This window comes from Miscanthus floridulus, chromosome 5, assembly GCF_019320115.1.
Source record: "Miscanthus floridulus cultivar M001 chromosome 5, ASM1932011v1, whole genome shotgun sequence".
NCBI classification, from domain to species: domain Eukaryota; kingdom Viridiplantae; phylum Streptophyta; class Magnoliopsida; order Poales; family Poaceae; genus Miscanthus; species Miscanthus floridulus.
The window spans coordinates 120,629,920-120,651,638 of NC_089584.1; the positions used below are offsets into that span (position 1 = coordinate 120,629,920).

The following is a 21,719-nucleotide window of genomic DNA, read 5'->3' on the forward strand; positions in this document are numbered from 1 at the left end:
GCGGCCACTAGCTGGTTGACTCAACCAGCTGACGGTCGGCAGCGGGCAGCAGATGTTTCGCTGTTAGGCAGGCAGGACGAAGTAAACACCTGTGCTGTGATATTCAATTCGATGGGCAGCGCGGCGAAACATTCCCATCCGTCGTGCACCGGTGTCCGGTGCACGTCTCGAGTCTCGACGAATTCGGAAATAAACACCTGGTAGCGATGATCATCTCCGAACCACCCGTCCTGCCCATGCCCATGTCACCATACTAATACTACAAGTCTACAATAGCAGTAGTGCTGCCGCTGCTGCTACTCCAGACATGTTCGTGCGTTACAACGGAAGAAACTGTTAGCTAAACGGTTGCATCATTCGGTTAGGATTTCATCGGTGAGTCGTAAGTTATAGGAGTCTAGTCGAGTTAGCAGATTGGGCGTGGCTAGAGGCGTGCTTGGGCACGACACGATCTGGAGTTCTCGGTCGGTAGGCGTCACGACGTATGCCGCAGCACGTGGTGCGCGTCGCGGTGAAACGGCGTGGCACACGGCGTGCGGCGTCGCGCGGGGATATGCGGAGACATGTTCCGTGATCCCATCTATCATTATAAATAAGAAACAATAGAGGCCGGAGAAGCTGCGATGTTTGGCGGCGCATTATTCTGTCACGATCTTGTTCCATTTGTTATTCTGTCGCCGTGATCACCACGCCGGTGGCACGTCGCTGTCGAGGCCTGAGCTCGAGGACCCAGGGCAACGCCTGGTTTCAACAAGTGGCATCAGAGCCGTTGGTTGTCGAATGAGGAGGCGTGTGGTGGCGGTGAGCGTTTGGAGAAGGTTGCCGGTTGAAGGTTTCGTCGGAACGTTGAAGAAAGCAGAGCTCGAACTCGAGCATCGTCGAGATGGGTTCAGGCACCTCGGGTGAAAAAGAATCCATGGACCGGGCATTCAATCAAGCCACGGGGAATTTGGTATGGCCGCTGCTGACTCGTACGAATTATCAAGAGTGGTCGTATCACATCCAGTGTAATCTAGAAGGGATGTTTCTTTGGGATGCCATTGATGAAGCCGATTCTGCAAAGGTGGAGAGACGTCGAGATCGCTTGGCACTCGGTGCCATGCTTCGCGGCGTGCCACAAGAGATGCACTCCATGCTCCTGAACAAGAAGACGGTGAAGGAGGCATGGGAGGCAATCAAGACCATGCGTCTTGGAGCAGATCGTGTTAAGGAGGTCAACGCCCAAAAGCTTCTGGCTGAGTTCGAATCCATCGCATTCAAGCCGGGTGAGGCCATTGATGATTTTGCGATTCGCATCACAAAGCTCGTCATGGATCTGCGAGGGCTTGGGGAGGAGAGCATCACCGACGTACGTGTGGTGAAGAAATTCCTTCGTGTGGTGCCGTCTAGGTACAGTCAAGTCGCGGTGGCGATTGAGATGTTCAAAGATCTAAAGAAACTGTCGATCGAGGAGCTTGTGGGTCATCTTCGGGCAGCAGAAGAGAGGTTTGAGCCCTCAGTGGAGCAGGTGACAGAGAAGACTGGCAAACTTCTCCTAACAGAAGAGGAGTGGGCAGCCAGGAATAAACAACATTCATCGGACTCGACCTCGTCTTCTGGAGGCAAAGGCGGCGGGCAGTACGTGAAGAAGGAGCGATCCGGATCCGGGGCACGCGGCGGCGTTGATGCGCGTGACTCCGGTGGGAAGCAGCTCATGTCGATGGGAACCCCACGGCGGAAAGGTAGATGTCGCAAGTGCAACATCTATGGGCACTTTGCAAAAGAGTGCAAAACGAAGGCAAAAGAAGAACGACAAGAGGCTGCTCATCATGCCAATGTCGAGGCAGAACCAGCTCTGATGGTGGCGCACATTTGCAACATCAAGAGGCTGAGCACGCCGGTGACGCAGCATGTGTTCCTGAATCAGGAACGCGTATTCCCAGTGGAATACCACGAAGGAGCGTGGGTACTAGACACGGGCACCACGAACCATATGACGGGGCGCCGAGAAGCCATGGCGACTCTGGACGAGACGGTCTGGGGCGCAGTGAAGTTCGGTGATGGGTCGATAGTGGAGATTCACGGGATCGGTGCCGTAACGATCGTCGAAAAGAACAACGACCACCGAGTTCTCACAGAGGTATACTTTATTCCATCTCTTAAGTGCAATATTGTTACCCTTGGTCAGCTCGAAGAAGGGGGATGCCGGGTTGAAATCGATCACGGTATTCTGGAAGTGTTTGAGCGGCAGCAGGGTGGACAGGAAAAGCGTGGAGTGTTAATTAGGGCGGAGAGGAAAAATCGCTTGTATATCATGAAAGTGAATCTTACTTCGCCTGTATGTCTACTAAGCAAGATGGATGAAGTGGCTTGGCTATGGCACGCACGGTATGGGCATCTCAACTTTAGATCACTTCGTGATCTCGGTGTGAGAGAGATGGTGGAGGGAATCCCAACAATCAGTCGGGTTGAACAAGTTTGTGACGGTTGTGCACTTGGGAAGCAGCATCGCACTCCTTTCCCTCAAGTTTCGGCGTACCGTGCTAGTGGAGGCCTTGATCTGGTTCATGGTGATCTATGTGGACCGATCACACCGCCTACACCAGGTGGAAAATTGTATTTTCTGTTGATCGTGGATGATCATAGCCGCTACATGTGGCTGGAATTGTTGGCAACCAAGGATGAAGCGCTGAGCAGTTTCAAGAAGATAAAAGTAGGAGCTGAAGTTGAATCAGGCCGTCGTCTGAAGGCGTTCAGAACTGACCGGGGTGGTGAGTTTAATTCCGATATGTTTGTTGCTTACTGCAATGAACAAGGGATCAAGCAGAATACCACAACGCCATACTCTCCCTAGCAGAATGGAGTGGTGGAATGACGCAATCAAACTGTCGTGGAGATGGCTCGATGTCTGTTAAAGAGTATGAGTGTGCCGGGAAAATTCTAGGGAGAAGTAGTAAAAGCAGCTGCCTACTTGTTGAATCGGTCGCCAACAAAGAGTTTAAATGGCAGGACTCCGTTTGAGGCTTGGTTCGGGAGAAAACCGAGTGTGTGGCACCTCCGTACATTTGGTTGTACGGTGTTTGCAAAGCGTACAGGGCCGAGTGTAAACAAACTGGCAGATAGGTCGATACCGTGGGTGTTCCTTGGTTATGAATCAGGGACCAAAGGCTATAGAGTGTATGATCCAGTCAACAAGAAGTTGATAGTGACCAGGGACGTGATTTTTGATGAGAAAAGAAGATGGAATTGGGAGGAGAAAGCAGCAGGCCAGAGCGAATTGGCACCACAGTTCTCAGTCGTGTATGCAGATGAAGTGCTAGATGGCACTGTTCATGGTCCGGCAATAGAGCCGACACAGCTCGCTGATCAGGATCTCGATGTGGGAGTGTCATCTTCACTGGCTGTAGCAATTCCATCAGAGGGGGGGGGGGTGCTCCGGGTATGCCACCTCACACGCCAACCAGGTCAATTGTGGGATCAACACTGCAGTCAGCACCACAGATACAATGGGCGACACCACCAATAGGAGCTTCGGTTGATTCAGAAGGCATTCCAATGAGGTACAGAATGATACCTGATTTGCTTGATTCCACTGATGAAGTTCAGGGTTTTGAGTACAGTGGCTTGTGTTTGGTCGCCTCTGAGGAACCAGCTACAGTTGATGAAGCGTTGTCAAAGGGTTGCTAGAGACAGGCCATGGAGTCTGAAATGAAGGCAATCGAGGACAACAAGACATGGGTGGTTAGTGATCTGCCAGCAAATCAAAAGGCCATTGGGTTAAAGTGGGTTTTCAAAGTTAAAAAAGACCCAACAGGTAATATTACCAAGCATAAAGCAAGGTTAGTGGCAAAGGGCTATGCTCAAAGACATGGAGTAGATTTCGATCAGGTATTTGCTTTGGTTGCCAGAATTGAAACAGTGAGGGTGTTGTTGGCGCTTGCAGCTCAAAGTGGATGGGAAGTACACCATATGGATGTCAAGTCGGCATTCTTGAATGGAGACTTAACTGAAACAGTTTATGTTTAATAGCCTCCGGGTTTCAACATGGGTAATGGAGGGAAAGTACTAAAATTGAAAAAGGCGCTCTATGGCTTAAAGCAGGCACCTAGGGCCTAGAATGTGAAGCTTGACAAGGAGCTGATAGCTCTTGGTTTTGTGAAGAGCAAGCTCGAACATGCTATGTACAAGAGGAGCAACAAGAAGTCTCTCTTGCTTGTTGGGGTTTATGTCGATGACTTAATCATTTCCAGGCCAAATGTTAGTGACATTAAAAATTTTAAGCAGGAAACGAAGAAGAAATTCAGTATGAGGGATCTTGGGTTGTTGAGTTACTACTTGGGAATAGAAGTGAAGCAAGGAGATTATGGGATCACTTTGTGCCAAAGTGGTTACACAACCAAGATCTTGGAGACTGTGGGAATAACAAATTGCAATCCTTGTGCAACACCCATGGAGACTCGGCTCAAGCTCAGCAAGAAGAATGAGGGAGAAGTTGTGGATCCTACAGCATATAGAAGCATCATAGGGAGCTTGAGGTATCTTGTCAACACTAGACCAGACATAGACTTCGCGGTCGGTGTTGTGAGTAGATATATGGAAGCTCTAGGCAAAGAACATTGGGCTACAGTAAAACACATACTCAGGTATCTGAAGGGAACTATGAGGTTTGGCTGCAAGTATGCAAGAAACTCTGAACTGAAACCGTTTTTGCTGGGGTTCAGTGACAGTGATTTCGCCGGTGATGTAGAGGATAGGAAGAGCACTACTGTGGTTGTTTACTTTCTCGATAAGAGCTTGGTCACGTGGGCTTCGCAAAAGCAGAAGATCGTGGTGTTGTCGTCCTGTGAAGCCGAATACGTTGCAGGGGCTGCAGCAGCATGTCAAGGGATATGGTTGAGCCGACTAGTGGGCGACTTGATGGGAACAAAGGAGGTGCTGGTTAAGCTCCTGATGGACAACATGTCCGCGATCGCACTAAGCAAAAATCCAGTGCATCATGACAGGAGCAAACATATTGATACAAGGTATCACTTCCTGCGTGAGTGCATTGAAGAAGGAAAGGTGGAGATTGATCATATTGGAACTGTTGATCAGTTGGCTGATATGTTCACCAAGGCGCTTGGGCGTGTCAGGTTTTTGGAGCTAAGGAATGAATTGGGTGTCGTTGAGCTGCAACAAGTTTAGGGGGTGTTTTGTTAGCTAAACTGTTGCATCATTTGGTTAGGATTTCGTTGGTGAGTCGTCAAGTTATAGGAGTCTAGTCGAGTTAGCAGATTGGGCATGGCCAGAGGCGTGCTTGGGCATGACACGATATGGAGTTCTCGGTCGGTAGGCATCACGACGTATGCCGCAGCACGTGGTGCGCGTCACGATGAAACGGCGTGGCACACGGTGTGCGGCGTGGCGCGAGGATATGCGGAGACATGTTCCGTGATCCCATCTATCATTATAAATAAGAAACAATAGAAGCCGGAGAAGCTGCGATGTTTGGCGGCACATTATTCTATCACGATCTTGTTCCATCTGTTACTCTATCGCCGTGATCACCACGCCGGTGGCACGTCGCCGTCGAGGCCTAAGCTCGAGGACCCAGGGCAACGCCTGGTTTCAACAGAAACAAGGTTACAAAGAAAAGAAGAACATCGAATGCTCCTAGCCTCCTCTTAGATTGTAATTCTAATCTTTCATATAAGTTAGCTAGGAGTTTTGTTGCTGACGTGTTATGCCGGGATTAGTTTGTCCATAGATGATTGTGATGGAAGTTCTATCTCGACTTTCCATGTTGCGCCCCTCGATAGAGAATGTACTGGTACATGCATATAACTTGGGAGCATATTTATTTATACCAATCTGAAAAACTTAAACAGGATTGGGATACCTAATCTTAGACTTAGATAAGTAGATATCTTAAGTTTACCTCCATTAGTAGAGAAGGAAGTCATTACGCTTTAGGTGCGATGACCCATATCTACTTGGAGGATGCAGAAAGTCAGGAAAGGTGTATCCTATAGGTGTATGGTTGTCATTGTTGTCCTCTTGGTTACAACAACTCCCTCCTTGGTCAACATGTTGGTGATGGCAATGACCCCATCGACGAGATCAGAGAAGGAAACATTGGGCGGCAGCCTTCCCTTTACTCCTGTGCTTGGTTAGATCGGTTGCTTAGGGTTTGGTATGCTAATCTCTCTCATCCGTATCGGCTCCCAAGAGGGTCAGGGAACCTTCTTTTTTATAAGCGCTATGTAATGGAGGGCGCAACCGGAGTTTAATTTTGCAACCTCGATCAAGTCGTGTGCGTGGGGTTGCCTTCCTTAGGACTCGATTATGTGGTCATGTCGGTGTTTCGAGTTGCCATCGACAAGTAAATTTCTAATATTGCACGTCTGGCTCGGATGGTGTGCTTAGAGGACACGAGGTTTATACTGGTTCGGGGAGAATGTCCCTATGTCTAGTTCGTTGCTGCTACTCGTGTTACTAGCACTGAAAATTTATAGTAGGGGTTACAAACGGATGAGAGAGGGACGTGTCCCAAGTCTCTGGTGAAAGGAGTAAACAGGTGCTGAGGGAGCTCGATTGCTGCTTAGCCATGTGTTCGGGGTTTGATCGGTTTGTTCAGATCTGGCTTGAATCGATCCGATGTGTTACGATCACTCCATCTATGGGACGCCCTGCTTTTCCTTTTATAGGCCAAGGGAAAGCATGGGTTACAGCGAAGGAAAAAGAAGAACGAGAGAGAGAGAGAGCCGAAGGCCTTCAAGAACGTTGGGTCCTTCTTCTCCTTCATGCGGGTCCCGCCGACCCTGTAGATGTCAACAGGGACGGCTTCGCGTCGCGGTCCTATCCGTCACTAGCGCCATGCGCAGGCGTCATATGCCGGTCATGGTGCTCCACTCCGTCCTGGCGAACGTCGTGGTGAACTGACGTGCCAGTCAATGTTCATACGGGGGTTAGGCAGAACAGCACCGGTACGCCCGACACTGTTCTTGATGTGAATCCCCAGGTATGGCTCGTCACGGCCACGGTATATATCGGGGCGTGGTGGTCACCTCCCTGGTGTCAGAGCTTTGACCCAGGCCCATTCGCTGGGTCTTGGAGTGGTTGGTCGGCGGTATGGGCTTCCGTCGGGCAAGACGGATCCCCCAGCCTCGGGGTCGGGCGAGGCGGAGTCCCCCCTAGAGGCCGGGCGAGGCGGAGCGCAAAACCCAAGGGTCGGGCAAGGCGGAATCCTCTCCCAGAGGTTGAGCGAGGCAGAACCCTCTCCTAGAGGTTGGGCGAGGCGGAGCCAGCCCTAAGAGGTCGGGCGAGGCGGAGCCCGTGGCCTTGGTGTCGGGCGAGGCAGAGCCCGCCCCTAGAGATCGGGCGATGCGGAGTCCACCCTCAGGGCCCGGGTGAGGCGGAGCTTGCGCACCTGGGGATCGGTTGGAGCCATAGTCACGCTCTTGACTGCTCGGATGAGTCAATGTTGATGGTCATTAGCTCCTCCTCTTCGAGTGCCCTAGTATTGGTCCGCGACAGGTCGATGTTGAGATCAACTCAATACAAACTGCTCAAGATCATAGTTCACGATTTGATCCATCATCTGACATGGGTTCACACTATGTTTGGATGACAAAAACATTTCAGATTCTCAAATGAATCACCAAAGTCTCTACCAAACACTTTGTTCAGTTAAACGATTCTACGTGAAATAGCCAGAAACATTTCTCTGTTTTGAACTAGGAACGAGAATCACCTAAATAGGTGTTTCACAGTGATTATAGTTTATTTTAAGGGGAATCTGGACAACTCTTTCTTGTCAAATGATTCTATTTCAACTAAAAAACGTTTTTAAAGAGAACTTAAATGTAAAACACTTTAGGAGAATATGGATCCCTACGGAGCATACACTGGCTAGAGGACCCAAACCTATCGAGTCTCGTGGCCATCAAGCCAGCACTGTATCTAGATTCTAGCCGCATGTGCAATCCAAATCCGAGTGGTACCAGTGTGGCCGGATTTTTTTCTTTAACCACGCTCTTACATATTTGCACACCTTATCTTGTTGACATACTTCCTCAGTCCGTGAATAAATAGATTTCTAGCAAGTTTAGAAAATATTAATATGATAGAGAAAAAAAATCATGTTACCCTTCATTAACTTGAGTAGTTGCACAGATCGGTGATTGTTCCAACAAAACATTAATTATAGCATTTACTACACACATCCAACTGCAGAAACTCAACACTAGATTGAGGCCCCGTTTAGATGGAACCCAAAAACAAAAAATTTTCAAGATTCCCCGTCACATCGAATCTTGCGGCACATGCATGGAGTACTAAACGTAGACGAAAAAAAAAACTAATTGTACAGTTGATCGAGAAATTGCGAGACGAAACTTTCGAACCTAATTAGTCCATAATTGGACAATTTTTACCAAATAACAACGAAAGTGCTACAGTAGCCAAAAGCCAAAAATTTTTGGATCTAAACGCGCCCTGAGAGATGAGAGAGGGTGCAGTAAATGCAAGAAGACTTTGAGAAAAATAAATAGACTAGTGGACCATTCAACCTCCTAGAGATTGATTTATTCGTAGACAAATTCTTGAGCTATGAATCTATTTATTTAGGGACAAAGAGAGTAGTCATCATAGGTGCATGCCAATAGTACATTGGCTATCATTGAAAGAACAATGGTGTTGAGTCCTAAAATAAATCCATAAAAATAAAAACACTCACGCCAAGTCGAAGGTTTAAACTTGGGTGGACATATTCCACTAAATGGAACCCAAACACGTGAGCTATGCTTAGTTTGACGATGTCTTATTCATTCAACTCTAAAACCCATTTAAATGACCTCACTGCTCTAGTTTATTTCATCTTTTTTAGTCAAAAATCTGATAAATACATGATGTGAGTTTTAAATAATTAAAAATGTTTCTAAGTTTCTAAAAATTGCGAGAAAAATCTTAGAGATATAATGGAACATGACAGCCTAAACAGAGTACTGAGAGTTCGTGAAAGTAACAATAGAAGCTTCAAAAATTAGATTTAGCTTTCCAAGCACGGTAACACGATGTAAAATCGATTCAAATTAGTCAACAAATGAATCATTAACTCAATCAACTCTTTCCGGTAAAAGTGCTTACATCTAGATAAATCAAGAAAATTTCTAAAACATTCTAAACTATGTATAAACATGTTTTTGAAAACTTTTTTTTTAAAAAAAGATAAGATGCAAGTGGCACAAATGCATTCAACTTTAAACTTATGTCACATTTTCGTTGGTTTAATCTTATATTTTATTGTGGAAAGTTTTTAAAATGCATTTAGACATCAACTATAATGCTTTGAAATTTTTAGATATTTTCCCCATTTTTATAGAGCTAAATCTATTTTTTGGAAGCTTCTAGAGATTTTTTAAACAAGCTCTAATATTTTATTTGTTTTTTTCTAGTTTCAAGCTATCTTTTGGATCTTTTTTTTGGAATGTTTAGAACCTTATTAGAGACATTAATCGTGGTTTACATGTTTATATTTATCTTTAGATTTATTTTCTAGAGATCTTTAGAACCTTTGAGACATTAATCCTAGGTTACAAACCTCATTAGGTATTTACCGTGTTTTTTTAATCTAAGGAGGATGAGACCGCCTTCAAAACCATTTCAAGTGGGGTAGACAGTAACTTAAACAGTATTGATGGTTGAGGAATAAGATATATATGTTTATAGAGTTTGAGAAGAAAAATTAAATCAGGCGATTGCTTAGGAAGCAAATAGATGTGTTTCCCCTCCTGCCACGGAGCAAGCCTTTGGTCCAAGTGTCTCGGGCCGGTTGTTTAATCTGAACTCGGAACTCGCAAGTGGGCCAAACACAATCACGGGCCGTGATGGCCAGTAATTCTGGTGAGTTGATAATAGTGGCCTAGGTAGGTATATCAGGCGAAAAACCAAGCTTCGTTTGATATAAGTAGCACTTGGTTCATTTGATCTACAGGTATCTTATTGGCATTATATATATATATATCTTATATATATGGAATATCATGCAGTATATATATATTTCAAACTGACGAGCGACACAATTTATTTTGGTACAGGGCCGGGTGGGCGTGATAGAAGATGGTACGGCGGCGCACCGATCGAATTTCTGCGTTGTCACGACTGACGCTGTCCTGAACCTTGCTGAAGCGCAGCTGCATCCCTGATTCGCCTCAGGGAGCTAGCGAAGTCATCCAGAAGCCGACGGCAAGCGAAGTGTGCCTCGTCCACCACTAGGACTAACTTGATACTGTTGTTGTAGCTCTGATAGTGTATAGTAAGAGCCTGCAAACAAGAATGAAACAAGATTAGAACAAGATACTTGTAGAAACAGAGTTACGCAACTATATATTATAGTAGTAGAAACAGAGCAATGAGCTGAGTTACACAACTGAACCATGGGGTTGATTGAGTCATGCACCTTACAACTCCAAAACCACACCAAAAGTGCTTCCACCAAAGGTTTGTATTTTAAATATGTATTCACTTTTGAAAGATAAGTATATATTTAAGACATCAAATTATGGATGCATATATAAAATATAATGCTACGAGTGACTTAGGGTGTGTTTAGTTCGTGGAATGAAAATTTTTGGATGTCACATCGGATGTTTTGGGATGTCGGAAGGGATTTTCGGATACTAATAAAAAAGACTAATTACATAGCTCGCTTGGAAACTGCGAGACGAATTTATTAAGCCTAATTAATCCATCATTAGCGCATGTTAGTTACTGTAGCAATTATGGCTAATCATGGACTAATTAGTCTTAAAACATTTGTCTCGCGATTTCCAAGCAAACTGTGCAATTAGTTTTTTTTCGTCTATATTTAATACTCCATGCATGTGCCGTAAGATTCGATATGATAGATTAGGGTGAAAATTTTTAGGAACTAAAGCAGGCCTTACTTCTGGGGCCCGTAGATACTAGGAGCTATGAAAGCAATAGTGTGCCCACAAAACTGGACCTGTTCAACTGGTCCAATCACGTTGGTGAATGCCATGGATGCCCGGGTGGTTATGCGACTGAAGATAGCTGCTGCTGCCTGCTTTGATTCACAAACCATTTTGCAGTGCTACTAGAAACATGTGGCCAAGCAATTACAAAAAAAAATCAAGGAGTTTTGTACGCCCTTCGTCCCAAATTATAAATCATTTTAACTTTTTTGAACAGTCAAAGCATCTCAAGTTTGACAAAAATTATAGAGAGAATTACAAAGATTTATGACATCAAGTAGGTATACCATGAAAATATAATTAATGAAAAATCTAATGATACTTATTTAACATCTTAAATGCTATTATTTTATTATATAAATTTGGTCGAACTAAGATCTTTTGACTTTTTAAGAAAGTTTGGATGACTTATAATTTAGAACGGAGGGAGTAGAATCAGATGCACCGTGGACGAACGAAGAGGAGCATGCATATATACTTTTAGGCCAAAAAATCTGAGGATCACTCGCCCGATTAAATGTGTGAAGAGTGCTTCTAATGAGCTATTCTTTCTATCCACAGTCTTCTTCGCCGTACGAACTTATTCAAGCGGGTCATCGTGCATGGCTATATGAAACGGGAGGATGATATGGCCAAGTTTATTTCCCCATTTCACAGCCGTACTCTGGCCAGACTATTATCATTTCAACAACTCTCTGTTGACAAGTGACAACATATACTTGCAGTTAACCCTATGCTTTAGAATGAAACTATCAGAAATAATAATGAGTCGAAACATCTTTTTTTTTATTTGTCGACCGGCGTTCATGCCATCTAGCATTTCGATTCCTGTGTCGTTCAGAAAAGAAAAACTTACATGTAGGCTAGCGGGTGGCCTTATGTTGACGACGAGGATTGACCGCAAACAAATGAGCTTCCTAGTATCAGTGTCTCCTAACATTCAAGATAGGAAATGCACCAGTGACCTCAGGCAGAGGAGAGGACATTACTTACCGGATTCACGGAAGTAATATTGCGATAGAGCAGCAGAAGTCGTTCCAATTAGCACGTCGTTGACGGTCAGTGCAATAGAAAGAAATAAAGACAATCATCTTTAGGGGGTGTTTGGCAGAATTTTTTTTAGAGGAGTCGGAACCGTTTTGGAGGAGGCATTATGTTATTCACTGAAAAACAGCTCCTTCTACGAAACGTTTGGTAGGACTCTTCTAGAGAAGCCGGAGCCAGAGACATGAAAAATTATTATTAGAGGGTCTTGGTTGCGGCCAGACAATTTAACACAACTCCTATCAACCATATGCCTGACTTTTGTAATCCGTTTAGGCGAGTATTTGATGCTCCCTCCGTTCCTAAATAGTTGTCATTTTTTATTTCGTGTCTTAAGTTTTACTAGATTTGTAGAAAATATATGTATTATTTGTATCTCCAAATAGATTTATTATAAAAATTGACTAGATTTATAGAAAATATGTGCAGTATTTTTTATCTCTAAATAGATTTATTATTAAAATAGATTCAATAAAAATTATGTATCATAAATATTAATATTTTTAATATAAAATTAGTTAAAATTATTTATTAGAAAATAAAAACGACAGTTATTTAAGGACAAAGTGAGTACGACGGACCGAGCCAGCCAGCTGTCGGAGTCAGACTAGTTTAATCCTGTGCCAAGCTCAAGTCCTGGTACGAGTCGATCCCGGCAGTTTGTATCCGCAACTCGAGTGCAGTTTTTGGTTGAAAACTTCGAGAGAAGATATGTCTTGTGATGCGCTAATTGTCTTGGTGTTATAATTTGCTAGCTATTGTTGTCCGTGCTTTCCTGCGGGTAATGTGCTTGTCCACGTAAGCTTTATTTGAGTGGTACGTTGGATAGAAACTGTATGGTCTAGATGAATCACTCTGTTGTCCTTGCATGCATTTAGTCATTCACGTTGGTAGATGAACCAATAACTCATTTAAGTGGGCGCATGCACATTAAATGTAGCAGATGGATAAACGAGAAGAACATGTACTGTAGGCCATCTACCGTCACCGTCCACCACTTTGGTGTAAACAGATGGACAAACATTTAATGCCTGTTGTCCTGTACAAATAGAAATTTACTATCAGTAAGTTTAAAAAAAATAAAAATATATTATTAGTAAGTAAAAACAGATAATGACTTTTAGGATCATAGTATTACCACACATCTCTCCAGCTAAATTCACGAGAGACATATATTCTGTAACTAAACTAACGGTACTTACTTTACACCCTGCATAGCAATATATTTTTTTTTATGTTCGGAGAAGGTGGAAAGAAGGTGGGCACATTCAATGTCATCCTTTATATGCAGAAATTTTTTACACGCGCGAAGTAGATCGAAAGCAGGTGGACATATTTAATGTCTCTCCTTTACATGCAGAGATTTTTCACACGCGCAGAGACGCCCACTCCTCCTACAACTTCGCATGCCTACTGAGGCTTATCTTGCTAAGCATAACCAACAGACACATTATATATGTCCCGTAGTTGTCTGCTTTTACGTTGTGAGCAGGCTACTGTTTACCTAGTCGTGTCATTGAAACACCATCGAAAACATAATCTAAGAGCAACCATAATGTTGCAGAAAAGTAGTCCATATGCATTAGAATAGTCTACCAGTTAGCTGAAACATGGTAGACTTTGGCCCCGTTCGGCATACCCCATATTCGGCTTGTTCGACTTGTTTTTTTCAGCTGGAACAGTGTTTTTCTCTCACAACAATTCAGCCAGAACAGTGTTTTTCAGCCAGTTTCAGCCAAGATTCAGACCAGCGAACGGGGCCAAATTTATATGTATCAGTATGTCTTTGGTTACATAACACACAGTAGGTAAGTTAAAGCACTTATAGAATGTCCTAGCTGCAAGCAAGGTGCAGACTCCATATTTGCACTGATCGCTTGGGAGTTAGGGAAGGAAAGAAATAGGAGATGCTTCCGAGGAGCAGCTACGCAATTGCCAGAGTTGCTGGCGCTGATCAGGCACCAAGCCGGGCTTTGGGTCCAAGCTGGGGCTAAAGGCCTGGGTTGCTTAATCCAGCAAGTAGTCAGGTAGCTGATTCAGGGTAGTGGGGAGGGACAAACGCTTTGTTGATCATCTTTAGAGCCCACCCATTGTACTAAACATTGCTTTCTCTTCTTAATACAAAAATGCACAAATCTTTCGCGTGATCAAGAAAAAAATCATTCTTGCAATGCATCCAGGTCCAGTTGCTAGCAAAAAAAAAAAATTGCATTCAAGTTGAATGGACACCGGTTGTATATATATATATATATATATATATATATATATATATATATATATATATATATATATATATATATATATATATATATATATATATATATATATATATATATATATATATAACTCAAAACTGTAAAGTACAGTCAAATTAGCAAGGAGACACAGTTAATATCAATAAACACGTTACATAGACCAACTGCTTCTCCTTAACCTACTACCGTCTGCAGAGTGTCCACGATGATCTCCTGCAGCGCGCGCCTTGACGCCTCCACGTCGCGCCGCGCAACGAGCGGTTGTGAGAGCAGCTGTGCCACCATGGCGCGCCACGCCGGCTCCTTGTGCAGGCACGCCGCCACGAACCCGCGCAGCTCTGCCGACGCCTCTGCATCCTCCGGCACGGATGGGGGCTCCCCGTCACAGATGGCCTGCTTCAGCTCCTCAGCAAACGACTTATGTACTCTATGCAAGAGGGAGAGTCGCCCTAAGAAGAGCTCCAGGACGGTGACGCTGAGGCCCCAGACATCTGCCGCCATGGCGCTGTGCAGCCCAACGCGGGCATTGGGCGCGAACCGCATGGGGCTCAAGTACATCCTAGTGCTGCCGGTGATGGGGACCTAGAGGCGCTCGTCGAAGCCACCGTAGAGGATCCTAGAAAGGTTGAAATCGCTGATCTTGATTTCCCGCGGGTGTTGGCGAGGAGGTTGTCGGGCTTCACGTCGAGGCGCGCAACGCCGCGGGAGTGGAGCTGGGCCAGCCCCACGACGCAGTGCGCGGCCACCTCGGCGACGGCTGCCTCCGGGATTCCCAGCCCCCCGCGCCGCCGCAGGAGATCGCCGAGAGACCTGGCGTCCATGTACTCCAGCACGAAAGCGCCCTTGCAGCCGGGCCTACGGAGCATGGCGTGGAAGTCGACGACGTGCGGCGCCCCAGCAGAGCGGCGGAGCACCTCGGCCTCCTCCTCCATGATGAGCGGGTCCGGGTCGAATGACAGCTTGAGCGCGAAGACCGTGCCGGTGCGGCAATGGCGTGCCTTGCAGACCCTGGCTAAGCCGTCCTCGACGAGGTCGCCGATAAAATCGAGGTCCGATAGCCGCAGCTCCTCTACCGCCGGCGCTGGAGCTGCCAGCGGCACGGAGGCCGTCATCCTCACCTGGTGCGACGGAGCGGCACTGACCCGACGGAGTGCAAATGTTACTGCATGGTCGGTGAATTATTTTTATCTGATGGTAAGGAGGAAAGGCATTAAATGTGTCCACCTGCCCGACTTATTTTTATCTGATGGTAGCATGGAGGGGAGACATTAAATGTGTCCACCTGCTTTCGACCCACCCTGCGTAGATGAAGATATCGAGTGCTTTCAAATTTACTGAGTGAATTTCTGGATAGCTTAGGGATGCACTCGTGCATACATGAAATTTTACTGCCTAGTATCTATTAGTAGTAAATTCATTAATGTAAAGGGAGAAGGCACATGTGATGTAAATTCCTTCTGTTATAGTAACTTTTTTTTTTGTAAAGGACACGTGAAAGCGTAGTGATGTAAATTCCCCTATCGTAGTAACTTTTTGCATGTAAAGTACACCTATAATTTTTTATTATCCTTGCATGTATGGTCATTCAATTTTCCATCTACTTCATTGAATGCGTCTACTTGCTTCATCTATCCACTGTCGAATGCATAGAGGAAGACTGGTTGTGACGCGCTTCATCTGAGTCGTGGAATTTATCTAACGCACCAACTAAATAGAACATACGTAGATACCATGAGAAGCCGCCTAGACGGCGTGCCTTCATATCTCTAATTATTATTTTTTTGTTCTTATCTAACTATAGAAATAATTGTTAATTATTATTTATCCTTTTTCTGAGTAGTTGTTAATTGTCTTCGTACCAAAACATATCAGATTATAACGTGTTGTGGTTTTGTCTATCGGTTTTTTATTCTCGGATCTAAAAATTGCAAAATATATCTACAAAAGTTGCAACGAACTAAAGCTGTAATTTTAACATAAAATATAAAGAAAGTTAAATTTCGGGCACATTAATTTTAGCAAGTTTCATATCGAACAGTCGCCTGAATAATTTAACTTAGATTATTTAAAACCGGTGAATTTGGAAATTAGTAAAGGACGAACTTGACGTCATCGAGGCTGAGGGTCGTATGCACGAAGCGTTTGCGGCGGCGGAGGTCGCTTCCGCCTGTGCGCTTGGACAACGTGTGTGGATCACTCACGAACAGGATCATGGCTACGAACGCCACGACGTCCTCCACGGTATGCCAAGCGAGCACAACGTAGGACCACAGCCACAGCGCGAACGGCAGGGCGCCCGCGGACGCTGGCGGCCTCGGCCTCGCGAAGACAGGGCCCGAGCGAGCCGGCGGCGGCGGTATGGCGAGCAGCCTGGTCGGGTCGGCGGCGCTCCGGGTGCACGCCATGAGGAGCGTGAGCAGCGACATGCCGTCGGCGAGCGAATGGTGCACGAGGACAGCCACGGTTGCGGCCGCCTCCGAGGTTGGGAAGTCGAGGAAGTGGAACTCCCAGAGCGGGCGGGACCGGTCCATGGGCAGCGTGGACAGCGACGCCACGTAGTCCTCCACGGCCTGGTCGGGATCGGCCGCCACGGCGTCGGGGTCAAGCCCTGGAACGACGACGTGGTCGTCGAGGTTCACCGTCGCCCGCACCCACCGCGGGTTCCGGTCCTCCTTCAACTCGTCCGTAACCTGCACATCAAGTGATGACCATCGTAACGACGTAGTCACGTACAAGTAGCCACGTACTAGTGCATGGAAGAAGTCACGCACTTGGATGCTGCAGAAGCGTGGGTGGCGGGCGAGCTGGGCCTGGATGCCGGCGCGGATGTCCGGGAGGTTGATGGACGCGCCGAGACCGATCGTTCAAGAGCCTTGCGGTCGGGCTCACCGGTTCCTCCTCCCTAGTGGACGAGGACGACCCATCGTCCGTCCGCTCGGTGTTTAGAGCTCGGATCGGGAGAGAAACGCATCTTGGAGCGTTCATTGCTTTTTGTTGTGTGGAATGGATTTATGCGTCGTTAGCGGCTGAGTGCTTGTCTTCTTTCCGTGGTAGCCACAGCATATATAGGCCTTCCGTTGAACAGGCGGCCCAGATCCCTGGCGGATGCGTGTCGCCCACACCACACAGTAGCCACGAATTAATTCCAGAAACGCTATACATCAACCGGTTGATGAATCAATTGTATCAACCGTTCTCGTGGCCGTCTGTTGGCGTCCGCCCGGTGGCTGTGGCCGTCCGATAGTCCCAGTCTGCCTCTGCCTCCCCGACGGCCCCTCCCCTCCCTCTGGCAGATCCTACCTGCGCGCGGCCTGCTGCACCGCCGCCCCAGTGCAGGCCGAGGCCGCTGCCGCCGCCCCGGCTCGGGCGCGGGCGCGGGCGTCCCTGGCTTCCTTCTCTCTTGTTCTGCTGCTCGAAGCTCTGTTCTCTGTTCTTCTGTCCTCTCTGTTCTTTCATTTGTAAATTTGTGAATAATTTGATGATATTTGTGAACAATTTGATATATATTTCTCTGCTATCTAAAATCCATAGAAAGAATTTGTATTTTTTTTGAAAATTTGGTATATATTTGCCTTAGATATTATGATATCACCAAATTACATCATTCTGTCCAACAAATTACACTGAAAAAGTCATTGTAAATATAGTAATAAAACCGTATAAATATAGCTAGATGACAGTGTAAGTACATGAGAAAAATTCAGTTAACATGAGGGGCCAAAACAACTAAATGTCACCTAAAAACTTCCATTAATTCATCCCAAGGGTGGATGTTGGCAATGAATTGAGTCAACCTAATTGAGTTTTCAAATCCAATGACATGCTGAAATAGCATTCAAACGCTTTGAAGTCTAAAATTGGTCATCGAAAATCAATCCGCGTTTGTGCCTTTAATGGAGACAGGGATCCCGATCTTCCGTCAGGTGGTGGTAACTATCGTTGTGGCGGAAAATGACACACCGATCCGGCTTCAGATCGAAAGATCGAACCCTGCAATCTTAGCACCACAGCTCCTCTGGTTATCAACCAAGACACGGATCCGGTTGACCTCGCCAAGAAGGCTAATCCCTGCCTGCGCAACGAAGAACACAAGCAAGAACAAGAAAGAAAGCAACCAAATTGCAGATAAATGATTAATCTCATGAGTTCGGGTCTCACAAACCGATGAACGGCGAAACTGTTCTTGACAGAATAATCTAAGCAAAACCCAAAACCTAATGACGGCGGCGGCATATGATTATAAAGGTCTTAGGGTCGTCGCCTACCCTGGACGCGCCCCTAATGGGCCCAAACACGATACACGGTCCAACGGACCAAAAGAAGGTGTCGCAGCACCCTGGCAGATTCTGGACGCTGACTTGTTTCGACGATTCCCGTTGATTCCGAAGAGCTTTTGACGTGAAACCACTTGGATTGGCTTCCTTATCAAATTATCTTTCCATCCATATGTGGATCATCGAAAACGGAGTCCGGATACGTCCTAGGTGACCAGTTTAAGGCAGACTGGTCCTGGATTCCGAGGCAGACTCGAACTTGAGTTGCTTTGAGCCTCCACCTCGGGGACTCGAACCGAATTAGCCTCGGGCCTCCTTTTTGACTTGGACACCCTTGCTGGCCTCCTTCCCCTCCATCCCATGCGCCAAACATGATCATATGCATGGGTGTCATGTCCTCATCAGCCTTGTCTTCCCCTTGACCGACGAGGCCCTCCACACCTCGTCTCTGTCCCCTGTTAAGAATTTCTCTATTAGAGAATTGATTGGCTCATACCATATATGTCTCGTAGGGTACCTTTCATACACGCCACTTGTTTTTGAATGGCCGATGGATGGATGTGATCTATATATATGAATGTTGTCCTAATATAATGTATGAGTATAGACCTAGTAGTGAATGAAATTTTTTTGAGGCAACGGCAGGGAAGGCCCCTACCTAAAATCTTTTATATATATGGATATATACAAGTTAAAAAGCTTGAAAGGCTCATAGAAAGAAAAAAGTAGAAACATTAGGAGTAACTCTCTCGCCACAAATCTAGAGCTAACTTCACATTTCGCATGGCCTTGAGCCCTTGATGCACATCAGACCAAGCTCATCCTTGAATCTGCACTTCCATCTGCTGATGCTGAAAGTTTCATTGTAAAAAATTACTCCATTCCTAGTATTCCAGATCGTCCAGAAGGCAGTGATCATTAGTTATCTGAAGATGGGACAGCCAAAAAATAGTTCTTGCTTCAATTACCATGTCAAGAGGCTGCAAATTAGTGTCCGTTCCAGCAGGGTTTTTTCTCGCGGGCGGGATTGGACCCATATTTCATTAAGACGAAAGGAGCTTCGTTAGTTGTTAGGCCTGCTACCCCTGCACTACCCATCTATTGCTAACTGCATTTATATTAATTAGGGCATGTTTGGAACGCAGTAATTTCACAAGAATTGCGCAGAAATTTCATAGGAATCAATTCATTTTCACATAAAAAAATAAATGAACGGGAAAAAATTCCCGCATTCCAAACAGGCCTTACAGTAGATGGCAGTTCAAATGTCCGTGTACAAGGACACTGGGGCCTTGTTTAGATCACCTCTAAATTCCAAGTTTTTTCACTCTCTCTCCATCACATCAATTTTTAGCCGCATGCATGGAGTATTAAATGTAGGTAAAAAAATAACTAATTGCACAGTTTAGTTCGAAATCACGAGATGAATCTTTTGAGCTTAGTTGGTCCACGATTGGACAATATTTACTAAATAAGACGAAAGTGTTACTATTCATCGGGTTGAAATTTTTTGCAATCTAAACATGGCCTGGCTCCATTATTCACGACAGCATCTTTCTGACATACTGCCTTCGTTTTACAACACGGCCAATTCAGCTGGTGCCCGCCACGCCGGCAGCAAGGGGCAGACCGGTGAGCTGGAGCTGCACCAGGCCCACGCGTCCCTAGGGCTGGCCGCGACTCGAACAGAGGGAGCCCAGAGTGGACCGACCGCATCGCATGTGCCTGGCAGTGTGCGGCGCGGCAGTCAATGACGCACCGGCGGCGTGATCGCCAGGGAGAGGCGTGCACCATGCAATGAGCCTCGGAGAAGGCAATGCAGACCCTCATCTTCAACCAAGTGCAGCCTTCCTTAGCTCAATCTGGAAGTCAAGGAATAACCTCATCTTAGCTTAAGCTAAGAGATTCTTCAAGCCAAAGTACGCGCTTTTTCTTACGCGCGCAAAAGTCCTACTTTCATTTTATTAGTCAATAGTTAAACAATCTTGTTTAATCTCTTTAGCTTGAATTGGTGGCTAGCTGGACACTATCTAATTCTCAGCCTCAGACTGAGGTTGTCATATTTCCTTCCCTGCTTGATTGTCCAGTCGGCGGGAACATCGGCGGAGGCACTGTTGCACCAAGGCCTGGTATTGTACCGGCCCCCCTCTGCCGCAAGACCGCTCCGGGAAAGGCCACAGCACCGCGACCGAGAAGAGGGAGAAAGGGGACCGACGGAGGCGGCGGACCAACCCCGGCGAAGAGAGCTAACGAGGAGGCAGCCAACGGGACCGCAGCTGACCGGGGAGATTCTGGAAGCAAGATTCCAGGCATATATTGGTCGGGCAGGCCACGGCGTCGCGAAGTGGCCTTGGCCTGGGCCCTATCCGGACGTTAAGAATCTCACAAATCCGGTTAGCAGAGGCTGATTCGGCTTTTAAGGAATCCTAAACCGGCTAATCTCCACCTCTAATTGAGAGGATCAGACGGCTGAATAAAATTAGGGAGACGTGGACCTGGCTTCTGTGGTAGGAGCTGACGCAATTTGTATCTTTAAAATGGAATCAAAGATGCACGCACAAGACTGCAAAGGGTGTCAGGGCCAGGACATCCAAGATGACGGTGTCATAGGGATGCTGAGGTAGTGGGCATGAAGAGCACTAGCAGCTGGGAGACGTAGTGGGTAGAGAGGTCCAGAGCTATTACACCTCATGATCTCGTTCTGAGAGTGAAGATCCTTCCCAGAGCAACTAGACGGGTCAAATTCCATAAATCAAGTGTTGTTAGATGTAAACTGATGAACGAAAATAAGATTCTTAATAAGGTTTGGAGAAACAAGAACATTATTTAGTGCCTGTTTAGTTTCTAAAATTTTGCAAAATTTTTCAAGATTCCCCGTCACATCGAATCTTTGGACGCATGCATGAAGCATTAAATATAAATAAAAAATAAAACTAATTATACAGTTTAGACGAAATTCACGAGACGAATCTTTTAAGCCTAACTAGACTATGATTGGACACTAATTGTCAAATAACAACGAAAGTACTACAATATCATTTTCCAAAAAAAATCGCCAATTAAACAAGGCCTTAGATGAAAGGACCCAGGAATGGTGGTAGCGCCAGTGGAGATAACATGGAGAAGAGATCCGTTACCCATGACCATTGAGGAGGGAACAGGGTACCGGGAAGGTGAGCTGTGAGAAGGAGGTC

General features: G+C 45.9%; 1 protein-coding gene and 2 pseudogenes across 1 annotated transcript; 1 reads left to right on the top strand and 2 right to left on the bottom strand.

Moving 5' to 3' along the window:
* The first annotated feature begins 883 nt into the window (after positions 1–883).
* On the top strand, positions 884–3,666 carry LOC136455239 (uncharacterized). The gene is made up of 3 exons (XM_066455356.1): positions 884–2,119; positions 2,924–3,358; positions 3,469–3,666. The coding sequence occupies exons 1-3, from the start codon at positions 884–886 to the stop codon at positions 3,664–3,666; spliced, it is 1,869 nt and encodes a 622-aa protein (XP_066311453.1).
* Positions 3,667–10,113: 6,447 nt separating this feature from the next.
* On the bottom strand, positions 10,114–17,236 carry LOC136455240 (wax ester synthase/diacylglycerol acyltransferase 11-like; annotated as a pseudogene).
* On the bottom strand, positions 14,344–15,928 carry LOC136451203 (mitogen-activated protein kinase kinase 9-like; annotated as a pseudogene).
* Positions 17,237–21,719: the final 4,483 nt, after the last annotated feature.

What these genes read in the sequence shown, in the direction of transcription:
- LOC136455239 (XM_066455356.1), top strand. Translation starts at nt 884, where the DNA reads ATGGGTTCAGGCACCTCGGGTGAAAAAGAATCCATGGACCGGGCATTC. An exon ending in ACCACCGAGTTCTCACAGAG is followed by an intron (nt 2,120 to 2,923) that starts GTATACTTTATT and finishes GGAAAATTCTAG; the next exon opens with GGAGAAGTAGTAAAAGCAGC. An exon ending in TCGCTGATCAGGATCTCGAT is followed by an intron (nt 3,359 to 3,468) that starts GTGGGAGTGTCA and finishes TCAACACTGCAG; the next exon opens with TCAGCACCACAGATACAATG.